General features: G+C 36.2%; 1 protein-coding gene across 1 annotated transcript in view; it reads right to left on the reverse strand.

Moving 5' to 3' along the window:
• LOC127935277 (CUB and sushi domain-containing protein 2-like) overlaps positions 1–14,777 on the reverse strand; it is a 266,910-nt gene that overhangs the window by 224,192 nt on the left and 27,941 nt on the right. The window contains exon 3 of the mRNA XM_052532988.1: positions 6,234–6,346. Within this exon, the coding sequence (XP_052388948.1) occupies positions 6,234–6,346 (113 nt within the window). The remainder of the gene's footprint in view (positions 1–6,233; positions 6,347–14,777) is intronic.

Below are 14,777 nucleotides of genomic sequence, written 5' to 3' on the forward strand. Positions count from 1 at the left end.
ATATACGGTATATATCTCAATATTTTATACATAAATATAAAACCATGTCTGCATTTGTGATTGGAGAAACAAGCGCTACTCTGCACTGCTCAAAACAAAAGGGTTTTGAATCATCAGTGGCAAATTATTTAAATATAAAACTACGGTAACACTTTAGTATAGGGTCCAATTCACACTAATAACTAGTTGCTTATTAGCATGTCTATTATTAACATATTGGCTGTTTATTAGTGCTTATAAAGTGCATATAATGCATGACATTCATAATCCTACCCAATACCCTAAACTTAACAACTACCTTATAAACTATTAATAAGCAGCAAATAAGGGGATAATTTAGGCAAAAGTCATTGTTTATGGTTAGCTAATAGTGAGATTTGGACCCTAAAATAAAGTGTGACCAAAACTACTTTATTGTTTGACTTACATGTTGTGAGTCAAAAGCGCCAGACTGTCCTTGCAAAGCTGGAACTGCCCCACTTTAACAGCCTTTGAGCACAGGTTCAGGAAACAGTCCTCCATAAAATGTGTCACACAGCGTCACACACTGCGGGCTTGAGTGAGAAACGAATGACACATGTGACGACCCTGGGCTGGACTCTGCTTCATCCATTGTGAAAGTAGATCCACAACGCAAAGTTGATGCATTTCCTTAGTGACCAGCACGGATCAGCTCTAGGCATGATGAAGCGGATATCTTCCTCTTTTGAAAGGCCAAACAACTATTTAAACTATTTCTTATGAGTTATTGTAAAGTCTTTATTATAAGCAAGTCTCATGTTATACAAATTGAATTATGCACTTTCCCTGTAGCAGCTCACTCTCTGTACTCAGCTATTTTTCAGATGCACTCGTATCAAACTACTGTTTATATAGGCGGTATTGCCTCACACCATATCATTCATAAAAATTATACCAATATATCATACAAACTTGATATATCGCCCAGCCATACTATTAGTGTTGCTTTCAACATCAACGAAAATTATAACTAAATATCGTCGTCAACAAACCTTTATCACGTGACAAAAACGAGATGGGACGAAATAAGACGAGACACAGCGTGAATGCTGGTTATGTGAGGATGACTATAATTAAAAGTATAATGAAATAATAATGACGAATAAAAACGCAACTAAATGTGGTTTACAAAATAAAATCTATGCTAAAATGTGTCTAACTTCAGGGGGTGCATCAGGTCACACTGCGCAGACGCAGGCGACGTCACTTCCTCAAGCCCCACTCGTGGCATTATTGAGAAGACGACAACAAACAAAGTTAAGTCTGACACGGAGAAAGAGGCTAATGTGTGTACATCAAACATGTTTGGTTGGTAAAATAAATTTCATAAATTCAAATCAGAGCGTCCTCTGTGTCTGTAATGGATGTATTCTAGAGTCTATAAGGTAATGATAAGATATTAAAATCTCCTTGTTTGAAATGGGTTTGGCTAAAATAAAAATTTGGTTTTGTCTAAACTTCTATGTGCTTATACTATATTGAATGCGTTAAATAGAATTGCATTAATAAAAAGAGACTAAAATACAAATTAGCTATAGACTAAATGTCATCAGTTTTCGTCGACTAAAACTAGACTGATTCTGACTAAAATAAGACTAAAATGCTAAGGCTTTTAGTTGATTGCAACCTGACTAGACTAAAAAGAGTATGGACATGACTAAAACTAATGAAAACTAAAATGACAGTGTCACACAAAGACAAGACTAAAACTAAAATTAAAACAGCCCCCAAAAACAACACTACCTACTATATAATGTCCATTAACAATAACAACATGTACATTTAAACATTTCTAGCCCATATGAAACATACTAAAAAAAACACAAGTGGCTCATTCAGGTTTTTTACTCCTCTTTTTTAATTTGGTGTCATGTGTTCAGACAGCTGTGATTGAGATCGTCTCTCTCTCTCTCTCTGTCATACAGACTTTCATTATAGAGCTAGATTGCTCTTGCTTTAGTTCAATATGAGTTCTCGCTAGAGCTAACAGAAGAAAACGCACGACTTGTGCAACGGGTGGCTCCCTTAACGGAGAGTGGCAGCTGCACTTAGGGCTTGATTGAGAGCGTTAATTGATAGCACTGCACATAATGCCCATATTGTTTCACCATCACACATTTTTTTTTTTTTTTGAGAGAGAGAGAGAGAGGATAAAGAGGAAGAATTCAGATGCAAAATGAAGACGCGGAGCATTTATAACCATTATCCTTCACCTTCAACTCCACTGCCTCAAAAAGAGTTGAGAGCACGGCTAAAAAAATATTATTATTTATTTTTTAGGATTATTTTATTTTTATTTAATTTTTTTTTGGTTGAGGAGAATCTCACACTTAGACCCTAGTATACACTAAAACATAGACATACTGAGCTCATTTAGACATATATATATATAAATTAATTTACCAGGCAACTGATTTTATATCTGCTGTGTCACTTTCCCATCTATTTCTGCTAAACAGGTTTACATTTACAAATCTGATAGAAGCTATGTTTCCAAATTGACTTAAGGTGTATTTGAGCCAGTAGTGTAGTCAGAAAAGAGACTCTGGGTGTGCATATGCAAATCTGGGTGTGCCACATTTATTGTCAGATTAGTGTGCAAAATGATTTACCCTAAACATAACCATTCCCCACATAACCATAAAACTATATAAAATAATATAGGTGCAAGCAGCAACACGGGGCCAAGCCCTGCAAGGCACAGCAAGCAGATCAAGTATGGCGCACAGCAACCACAGCCAGCACATCAAGTACAGCAAAGCAGGAAGCATTTAAGCACAAAGAGCAGTGCGGAGCCTGAACAGGCGGCAAGGAACTCGACTGGAAGTTGAAGTCGGGTGGGGGCTGCCATCTTTTAGCAGAACTTCACTTGCGTTAGCATTCCCATTGACTCACTTTCACTGTCACTTTGACAGCGAATAACTTTACATCTGAGGCGTTTAAAGACTCCGTTTGTCCATTATTTATTTCTAAAGATACACGACAATATATAAAGGGCTCCATTACCTTCTATGTTACATTATAGCCCCGTAGAAACAGTTTTTGTAAAAAATAGGCTAACGATTGCGTCATAACAGCTCGACTCTCTGTCGCATTACCGTACAGACAGGAGGAGAAGCTCGCAGGCAATTAACTTGATATGGCGTACTGGCGTTATATTTTATAATACTATACACAATAATTAATCAGAATACATACTCCTGCTCACTCAGGACAAAGAACTCCCCGCTCAAGCTCGCCGTCTCTGCAAGATTAACGATGGCAGTTTGCACGCACAGCCACTTAGAAGATTTACATCTGTCAGACAGGTTGCTGACGTCGTCAAGCTTCATTTGAGTCTGCGCGTCAGAAACGGAAGTGCTAAAAAACGCTAAAAATGGGCTTCACTTGTCTCAATTGAGTTCCATTGGGGTCGCTGTGTGCATTTCTTTTACTGTCTATGAGCCTGAAGAACAAAACATCACAAATCGAGGGACAGTACTTTTATGTGGATCGGCCCGAAGATCATTTGAGCAAATGTTGGACAATTTTGTACCAATTTTGAAGGAGGAGTAGCAAAAAACGGAATACTGTACTTTTCAAGAGAGTATGATTTAGAATGTTCAGTGGCGTCACAGAACTGCCAGATTCAAACTGCTTTCGCGCGTTGGCTGGCGCTGAGTCAGAGACAGACGCGCTCAGCGCTTGTCATATATCACAAATAATATGCAGTGTTATCAACCACATAATGTTTATTTTAGGTTTCATACATTTAAATATACATAATCACTAGTAAAACAATACATTGGTAGTTTGTAAAATACACACTGAGGTCTATGGAAGAAGCAAAAACTATCTATCTATTCAAATGTAATTTGCCGACGTGTTTTATTCATATATCAGACACACATAGCAGAACAATAAAGTTTACTATATTCTTCGTCCAGTTCAACAGCCACTTACTTTCATGTATTTCGGGAGAAACTGGGGAATTCAAGTGCTGTACGTTCTTTTACTGTCTACGGTTAAATCCGGCTGACAGGACTCTGAAATGCAGCGTTCATCTCGTTATAGATCAAGATAATTTATATATGGTTTTAAACGAAGAATCTGAATATCAGATAGTTGACATGGTAAGCAAGTTTGTGAATATTTTTTAATAAAAAATGAAAAACCAAATAAAACGAATAGCAATACATCTGTTAGTTATTGTGGCTGCGGTGTGTCACGTGACAATCATGACACGTCGCCATGAAAACAAGGGGTCAGTTAAAATATTTGTAACTTACACGTGAAAGGGTTGATTTAAAAAAATATATATTTTCTAAGTAAACAACAATAGCCCAAGTTTAGTAAACATTTTTTATTGAGACTATAAAAAATAATTCAGCATCTATTTTTAGATGTGCCACTGTGGGTGGCACCGGCACACCCTGGCACACCCGTGGCTACGCCACTGATTTGAGCTACAAAAATGCCCTAATAAAATAAATTATAAAGATCAATATTTAATCAGTTTAATTTATTTATTCATCAGTACTTATTAAAAAAAGAGTTAACTAGAGTAACACAGTTACAAATCTTCCTGATGAGCATGGCTTTACACTCCTGTGAAGGACAGTCACAAAGGAAATCACTATTCAGCTGAGGGCTACTGATAAGAGTTCTAGGCTTCTCATTATTCTGCTTTCTTTACTGAAAGCCAGGACATTTACTACATACAGTACAACACTCTTTAATTCTGCTCCTGTACAGTGTTTCAACAGACCTGCAGAAGGTCATGTGACAAGAAGTAGCACATAGTAATTATGGTGACAGACTGAATTAGTCTGAAGCGTATGGATGAGATAAGGCTTGTCTGTACAGGTGTAGGTCATCTCTCAGGGATCTGGACACTCCTGTCCTCTTCACCTGCTCTAGCAGATTGTTCTTGGTGTGTTACAACATCCCGCAGTAGCTTGACGTTTTTTCCTGTTGCTCGCCAAATTTTACAATCAGTCACACCAAACCTGTGACTGCATTCCAACTCCTTAAAAGACAGAGTCTCGCAAATCAATAATTTGTCTGTGAGCATATCATACTATAAGCGATTCAAGAACTCTTTTACGAAGCCACGCATCTTTACTCCATCTGTGGTAATACAAAGAATATACACTGACTCTGTCAATATAGACTTTTCTCTAGGGCTGCCTGATCAAAATGAAACTGAAAATGTGATCTGGCTTAGTGTGATTATCAAATCGCAAAGGCTGTAATTTAGTTTAATAAATATACATAATATATGTGTATATATGTGTTTCAGAGTAAAGCACAGCACTGTGTATTTTTTAAAGAAAAGCAACTCATAATTCAGTTTTTTTTAACTGTCTTGGAGTGCCTCTCTAATAATAATAATAATAATAATAATAATAATAATGAACACAAAAAATAAAGTAATATTGTTCTTATTGTTTCTGTCAACTATACTGTATATACTCAATAGTAACAATCATGCACAATACAATTGTACAGCCTTACTAACACAGCACAGCAAACCTAGAGAAACATATTTTAAAATCCCAATATTTATGAGTAAAGAAAAGTTTCCCCCTCAAAATATGCAGCCCTACTCTAGACATCCATCTATAAACTGGAACTGTTTTATCACATTTCGCATAAAAAACACATTGAACAAACTGGGCTGACCACCAACCATAAGCAGCATCAGACAAAATAAATACAAGCAAATAAACACATGATCTGAAAATATAAAACATAATGCTTGTCCATATAGGCCTCATTCATGATCGCCATCTGAATCACTGAACATTGACTGATTATTTTCCATTAGTATTGTGCAGAACTGGATAAACCCAGAGGGCTTGATCCACCTGCCATCAGTCTACAGTCTCAATTAGTTCATTCATCTAATTAGCGTAGATTCATTCTCCTTCCATTCACATCAAAAGAAATATTATCGAGAAGCCAGCATGAAACCAAGAGGAAATCTGTGCATGGACGCTCAGTCTTTAAATTGGCCATGCATAATAATGCAATTAGCCTATAAAATGAGATAAAAGTCTACGTTTATACCACACATGCTAGCGCAAAGTCCACTTTACATAATTACAGGGTTTGTCCGAAAGATGAGAGATTGAACATGTTCACATTAGTGAACTGACTTGAGACAAAAAAAAAAAAAAAAAAAAAAAAAACTGAAAGTAAGAAAATACAAATTAATAAATAATTTTTACCTTCATACACGGCTTTGAAGCCCTGGCCACTTACGGCGTAGTCTGACAGCAGCCATAGTGTGAGTCTGGGTCCTGTGCTGACTATTGGGGCAGGAAGTTGAAACCCCGTCAACCTAAAATGCAGAAACAGGACAAAGCTCATGTTAACCCAGTGCATTGTTATACAAACTGAAAACTGGAGCTTGGCAGCCGCAAACGTTTGAGTGCCAAACAGACTGCTAAATCTCAATTTCCAGCTTTAACAGAAAATAAAAACCTTTAAAAGCTGTTTACTGTGGTGCAAAAGCAAACTAGGACAGCACAGGTGATGAGTGAGGGAATTCTGTGCAGCATGGGCCACCAGAGACAACATGGCTTATGCAGCAATTATAAGAATGGTAGCTAATAAACACTTTACAGACATATCAATATCACAATCAATAGAGCAGCTCAAAGAGCTTATTTCACAGGTCAGAAGTTACAGATGGAAGCTATCAACTCTGCTTTCAGCTGTATTCAGGTCAGTGGCATGGTGCTATCTATTAATGGAATCAAAAATATACTTCACACATTCAGTGATTTGAATACTTCACCTTCTAAGTATTTAGGCGTTATGATATAATTCTGGAGATAATCAGATACATAAATGTATGTTTTACACATTTAGATACTTTTCTCTAATAATAAATAATAATGTGCATCAAAGTCAATGTTTTTGGTTCAGTTTTTTTTATGTTCTTACGAAAAACTATAAACAATATATATATATATATATATATATATATATATATATATTTTTTTTTTTCTTTATCTTGGAAAAACTAAAGCATGCAAACAAAATATGTAATTGAACTATACATCATAATACTCTGAAACGCATGCATGCATTTATAAGCATATGTTCATAACTTTCATTAAGGCAATGTACTAATAACAGTAACAGTGTGGAGTAATCTGTAGTCTACTGTACGAATGCATCCTGGAGGCTGTTTTTATTTTTATTGGGTGGATTAGAGCAAATCTGAGCCTTCAGGTGCCAGGTATGCTCGATAACTGCACAAATGTGCTTGCATTTCCCCACAGCACCACTATGACCCATATAGTCCTCCAGGGTGTCAGCAGAGCAGGATGTTAAACTGTGTGATGCAGGTTTAGCTACAGGCATCGCTCTGAGCGTTCATGTTCCAGGGCTCACGTCAGTTTGCCATTTCAGTCAGATCCCAGAGCTGTCATGTAATCTCCATCAGCCTGAACATACCGACTGGTCACCGGCTGCAGCCCAAATCATTTTAGTTTATTTTAAGAGTAATTTTATGCAAAATGTGATATTTGCAGAGTTATTAGGTCATGTTTTCTCCCTTTTTTTCCAAACCACGACAAGCACCAGTCTCCCATTTTTACAGAATGCGATTATATACACTCAACCAATCACAGCGCACCATTCCACGCACTATAAACAGTAACAACCAATCACAGCGCACCATTCCACACATTCTAGACAGTAATGGCGGCACTTCGAATACACTCCGCATTAGTTTTACTCCTCTACTTTGTACTTTGTGATCAACAATCAAACGCTGCATGATAAATTGCATGTGAGTGTAATCCGCATCTCGTCAGTAAAGCCAGTTCTGTGATTAATATTACCGGTAAATCTCCATCACGTGCTTTTAGATGGAGCCACATTTAATACAGAGCCGTAGATAACTGAGCTACGCTATATCGCGTTCATGAGAAGAATCGCATCCGATTATGAACGTGATATTGCGTAACTTGTCAGTATTAGGGTTTTTATTCATAGCATTTATGTTTTTGTTGATAAAGCACATAGCACTAGTCAACTAAATAAATGTAGCATGGCAAAGATGAATGCACTTTTGGAAGTTGAATGTAAGGGAAATATCATTTTGGAATTTCTATGGTCAAATGTGATGTAGTTCATCATCTTGTTCACAATGAAATTTTCTTTTATTGCTGTAATTAATTTATAGCATTAACAAGATGACCCGTTGAATTCATTTTGGGAGCGATGATAGTTGGATGTATTTTTAGTCCAGTGCCTGTATATAAGTACTGATTATGATATAATATAATTAGTATTGACCAAACTCTTCATATATTCTTTTTTTTTTTTTTTTGCATGAAAACTTGGAACAGTTTACTTTTATTGCAACATTTTTTTTATTTTATTTTTTTTTTGTTTGCTTTTAATAGTTTACTTTTTATGAATATAAAGTTAAGTAAAACAGCATCCATCAAAGAATCCTTACTTTTTTTTTTAATAAACACGATTTCTACAAATACATAAAATATACTAAAATAGAAAATAATTTTACAATATTACCGTTTTACTGCATTTTTCATCAAAGAATACAGCTGTGCAGTGCATGAGAGATTTTAAATAACATTTTACAAATCTTACCACTTAACAGTAGTGTATATAAAGCTTTAAAAATGTAATAGGCCTTTTTTGCACTTTCTCATGGAATTCCAAAACCAAGTTCATAAGTTATTTTGAACATGAAACACAAAGTAGCGTATACTTTTCTAAGAATGATTATGCAGCACTTGTTCAATGTTGGGGTTAACTATTCCATTACAATAGAATGCAATTTTGTGCTTCTTGGTTTGCCTCTGAAAAGACTCTTGACACTGTCAAAACATAAAATACACAAAGACTTTTCCTATTTTCAAACCAAACAGAAGATCATCAGTGAAGTTCACCTCCAGGCCAAGAAGGTGAGAAAGATTCACTGGCGTGAGACCGCAACACATGAACTAAAGATTGCCCAAATAAGACTGGTCTGGGCAGGAAGCGGTGGAGAGTGCTGAGGCCAGAGGTGGCCTCCATTAGGTATCATTTCCACATGGATGAGTACTACAACATCCAGTCCAGATTCTCCATTAGAAAAAGGAGCAGTTCCCTCTCCAATTATCCCAGGTGCTCCATTGGGAAGAGATTATAAGGACACTGGAGAAGGAAGAGGGAAGATAAAATTGCAAAACTGGAGAAGGAGAACAGGTGGTGGTTTACAGAGTTCACTGAAGAGAGAGGAAAGAAAGATTGGACTTTGAAGTCTCTGTATGTGCTTCAATGTTTTTCTGGTTGTGTGTGTGTGTGTGTGTGTGTGTACAGTCTGTATTTGCATGCACTCTGCTGATAATAGAAGTGTGTGAATATTTGCATTCATGTCGTTTAACGGGAGTACCAGCATGAGTGTGTGCTCAAAATGTGCGTGTGTGTGTTATGAAGCGGGTGTCACTGTAAAAATTCTCCTGATTAAAGCCATCCGTAAACACCCCACCCACCCTCCTCCAGCCTTCAGGAGCTCCAAGCACAGGCTGATTTACTGAGTCCTGCACTGCTTCATAATAAAATGTGATTAAATGGAATGTCAGGCCGTGAATAATGAACCTTGCTGTCCAACCACTGTCACCACACATCAGAGAGCTACCAGTGTATGGTGTCCGGCACCACATCTCTCAGCACTAAACTATAACAGGGGTTAACATTAAAATGAGCACATTATCATGAGTGGCACTATAAACTTCAGATATGGACTTACAGTATAACACTAATAATCATGGAAGCGGTTACTGTATCTGCACAACCTCTTTTAAGGATACAAAAGGCAAGCATACCAATGTGAACTGCATGTAGTCCAAAAGATCATGACAAAAATATATATCATTCTCACCTAGACTCTAATTTTCTCTACAGCATATGGACAAGGCTGATAGAACATACAGTAAAAAAATAACATTGTGAAATGTTAATACAGTTTATTTAAATAAAATTTCTGTTTTAATATATTTTAAATATTTACATTTTTTGCTTTGGTTGAAAATCAGAATTACCTATTTTTTGTTCTCACTATGTGAAATGTTTGTGTTATTTAGTGTTTTTTTTTTTTTTTTTTTTTTTTTTTTTGTCAAAACTGACATTTATTCAGGATTCTTTGACCATTTAGTTTAAAAAAAAAATACAAATATATATATATATATATATATATATATATATATATATATATATATATATATATATATATATATATATATATATATATATAGTGAAAACCATTCACAACATTATAATGTATTTGATCACTTTTAATACCACTTTACTGAACAAAAGTAATAATTCCTAAAAAAAAAAGAAAAAAAAAAAACCTGACCAAAATGTGCTCAACAGAGTTTGGATTTCCACAAACACAATATAAGACAATTTTTTTTTTATATATAAACCCTTTGAAATTTTTGTTAAATTAAAAAAAAAAAAAAAGTAGGGAACAAAAATTAGAGACACATTTTCCGTTTCAAACTGTTAGATGGAGCAAAACTGGATGTAACAAAGTGCTAGGGTGGAATGACAAATGTGACCAAATCCACCTGTTTATTTAAAAAAAAAAAAAAAAAAAAAAGAAAAAAAAAAACACATTAACAGCTAACATCAAACTAAAGCAGACTGGTCTTACACTAATCTCATTCAAATGATAAAAATGGGAATCGCTGATGCAGCCATATTCCTGCAGGAGAACAACACCCTGGAGAGAGGAAAGACAGAGAGGGGAAAACGGATGCAGGGGCAGGATTCTGTCAGGCAAGCAGAGAAGAAAATAAATAAATAAATTCTTAGGGGATAAAATAAAGAGAAAGAGCAAGGGTGAGTGAGGAATACGTCATGTGTGCATGCATCTATGAATCCTATGACATATTCCTGTGTAACTGGAATCTGAAGTGAATGATTCGGCTATACGTATGTGAAATGTCCATAAATATTTGAAGTCTTCTGTGCATTGTTCACCATGGATGGAGAGATCCTCATTCACAAAGTCCACCTGTAGGCCAGAGGTACAGTATGAGGTGAGGTGAACTGGATTGATGGCGTTCTCAGCACAAACTGCTGCATCCAAAACAATCACTGCCGTAACTCTTGTCTTCAAGGACTCGGAGCATTCCTGAGTGGCAGTAGTTATGCACCCACTGGAGCGCCTCGGAGTGGATAACATTCAGGGTAAAAGCCGTCCAATTATCCTCTCCTGCCATTATTTCCAACCTTCATAAACACATGCTTCTCCATTCCGCCTACCCACACACATTTCCACTCAAACACCTTTCGCCCAGCCACCAGAGCTATTTTTGCACCACTACCATGATGGGTGAATAGTGCAAGTCTGCCACGGCTCGTAATAAATACGATGAGTGGTTTTGTGCTTGAGACGGGATTACTGTAATGTGTCTGAATTAAGAGTACACACAGAGTGGAAAGCAAACACACACGTCAACTGAGGTCATATGCTGGAAACATCTGTGAGGAACTGCATTACCGTGACGTACGAGATTCTATCCACCCTTGCTTAAAGTCTTTTCAAATATAGAGCTTGATCTTCTTGTAGCTAATCAAAAAAAAATAAAAAAAATAAAAAAATTACAAAATGTTTTTTTTTTTTTTTTTTTTTTTTTTTTAACCAGGTACCACTATGCTTAGCTAGTAAGCTAAGCTGACAGCATAGTAACTGAAGACTAACTGAAAAAAGAAAGGGAAGTGTTTAATTTAATACATTTTGGCTTTGGTTATGCGAGTCATTTATTCTCATTCAAAAGTTAATTAATTAATGTACTCTAAAGTGATTTTATATAATTTATAATCAGGCACAGAACATAGTTACCATTAATAAAGAAAATTTCTTTGAATCAGCCAGCGAAAAGTCTTTTGAGTCCAAAGGGGATAGGATCTTTCAGGACTACAGGCTTTCTAAGACATAAATCACATTTGGGAGAACCCAAAATGGAAGACCTCCTTTTGATCTCTTGTTATGTGAAGAAGCATTGGCTGCATTATAGTGTATAGCGAAAGATATCTAGAAAAGTCTAGAAAAGGCAATGCCTCGTTAGTCTGTTTGGTACGGTTCAGATCATGTCAGCACAAATATTGTTGAACGTCTGAGTTATGGTGTCCAGTATGTCTTAATTGTCTAAATAATTATAATTTAAACTGTGAAGTGAAGTGACATTCAGCCAAGTATGGTGACCCATACTCAGAATTTGTGCTCTGCATTTAACCCATCCGAAATGCACACACACAGAGCAGTGAGCACACACACACACACACTGTGAGCACACACCCGGAGCAGTGGGCAGCCATTTATGCTGCGGCGCCCGGGGAGCAGTTGGGGGTTCGATGCCTTGCTCAAGGGCACCTAAGTCGTGGTATTGAAGGTGGAGAGAGAACTGTACATGCACTCCCCCCACCCACAATTCCGTCCGGCCCGAGACTAGAACCCACAACCCTTCGATTGGGAGTCCAACCCTCTAACCATTAGGCCACAACTTCCCCTTAACAAAAAACCTTAAGAATATAGTAATAGTTAAAAAGCTTTGACATTAATACCTTTATAATACATACAGGAAAACCTGAGATGAATTCAGATCAATCTCAAAGTCAGTAGCTTGGCTCGCACATTAATTATGTAAATTTTACTTTAATTATCAACTCATAAGCAAGCATGCAATTACATACATATATACATACATACTTAAATGTGTAAGAAATATAAAAAAGCGAATTAAAAATAAATTAAAATAAAATAATTGGGGTGGGGGGAAATATTTGATACAGTATAGTATCGCAATATTTACCTTGGCAATACTGTATTGATACACGGACGCCAAGTATCGATCTTTTAGTATACTATATGGTAGAATGAAATACATTCCTTTACAATCTACAAGATGGTGGTGTTGAGATTTTTTTCTGGTGAAGTCATCCGAGTCACCTTCATCACGGACTAAGTTAGTAAAATAAAGATGGCCGCATCGCACAAAAGTTATCAGTAAGAGCCCAATCAGCATTTAAATTGGATGTATGGACTTACATGAAAACAAGCCCGCGATGTAGTAGTGAAGCACTGAATTTTCAGCATCTGAAAATGATCTCTTACTTTTGGCTGAAAACTGAAAAGCAATTTTCGGCCGAATGAGAAAAATGTCCGAGAATGCAAGCAGAAAATATATACCACATTTAAAAATAATAATATATGGCAAGCCGTGCCTGAACCGGCAGTGCTTATTGTTTCACTCTCCTCGTCAGTGCAAGGTTTGATGCTCGGCCCAATATTCTGCTCTGAATGTGCTTCCTGCTCGTGTTCACTCATGCTCACCAGAAAGCAAAGTTTGCTCATATTTTTCAAATATTGGCATCGGCCGATATTTTTATCTGCTTGACAGATGTGTTCGAGATCAGATAATACGGTTAAACAAAGGACTCATTTGCTGTCAGCATTAAGCAAATACAATTTAAGTTATATAATTTAGACAAATCTTTGAATGACTAATGAACATTTAATTTCACAAACCTTGCAAACTTAGACAAATCCAGCTGTGAGATCTTGTGAAGTGTGCATTTTTATTCAGCATGATCCTGTGTTCTTTAAACATGTGATTTCAAATTATGCTGTGCTCTATGCATTTGCCCACTGTCAAATGCATTTGCCCCCCCCCCCCACCACCCTTCCAAGATATCAACAAAACCACTGTGAGACACCATGTTAGTAGAAAGAGGGAGAGGAAGTAATAATAATAATAATGATAATAATAATAATAATAATAATAATAATAATAATAATAATAATATAGAGAGAATATAATACTATAATAATAATAAGGTGCAAATACTGAAGGGGAATGAGGTTCAAAGAGAAGAAAAATAGTAGCACGGGCTGAATTATTTAGAGTGGAGAAGCAGTGATATAATACTGTGCTGATCAAGCAGAGAAATTTTAGGTGCCATAAAAAGCCTGGGGAAAAAAGAAGGATGAGTTATCGATGGGTGAGCACAGTGGCAAAACTCATCACTAAGGGATAAATGGTCCTAACATTGCAGCTAATGACAAACTGCACTCCCCCGTCACACACCCTGCTCTGGGCACTTGTCATAAATATGCACACACTACATTGAATAACCTTTGTGACCAAAATACTCACAGTCCCAACTTTTTTTCCTTTATGGCCCCTATCGCATACATCAAGTGTTCCCAAACAACCCTTTCCCTTGCTAGGCCTCTTATACCCTACACAGACTGCAAACTGCAAAATGAAATTCCAGGACTTTCAAGGACTTTTCAAGCACTACTTTTTTGGTTTTCAAGGACTAAAATCAGGGGGTCTCACTTATCAAACAATATTGTTATTATCTTTCTAATTCTAATAAACCAATAAAGCAAAATGGCACAGGTAAAGTGCAGCAAAAAAGCATGCAGCAACTGTGACAACTTTATTATTCTAAAGGATAATATGGCAAAATGATTGCTTTCCTTAATCAAACTGATATTTTTTCATGAATATGATTGACCTGAAGAATGAAAGCTTTCGAAATTATGAGCTTTATCACCACTTATTAACACTACGGTCATACACTTAGCTCATGAGATATACAGATATTTGGTTAACTAGAATGAGACAATGTTTTTAAACTATTTTAAAGTGTTTTTTTTTTTTTAATGACAAAATATTTGTCTTTTAATCACACAAATAAAAACAATACAGTTGCATTTTGAAATATTTTAA

This window comes from Carassius gibelio, chromosome A19 (assembly GCF_023724105.1).
Source record: "Carassius gibelio isolate Cgi1373 ecotype wild population from Czech Republic chromosome A19, carGib1.2-hapl.c, whole genome shotgun sequence".
Taxonomy (NCBI): Eukaryota; Metazoa; Chordata; class Actinopteri; order Cypriniformes; family Cyprinidae; genus Carassius; species Carassius gibelio.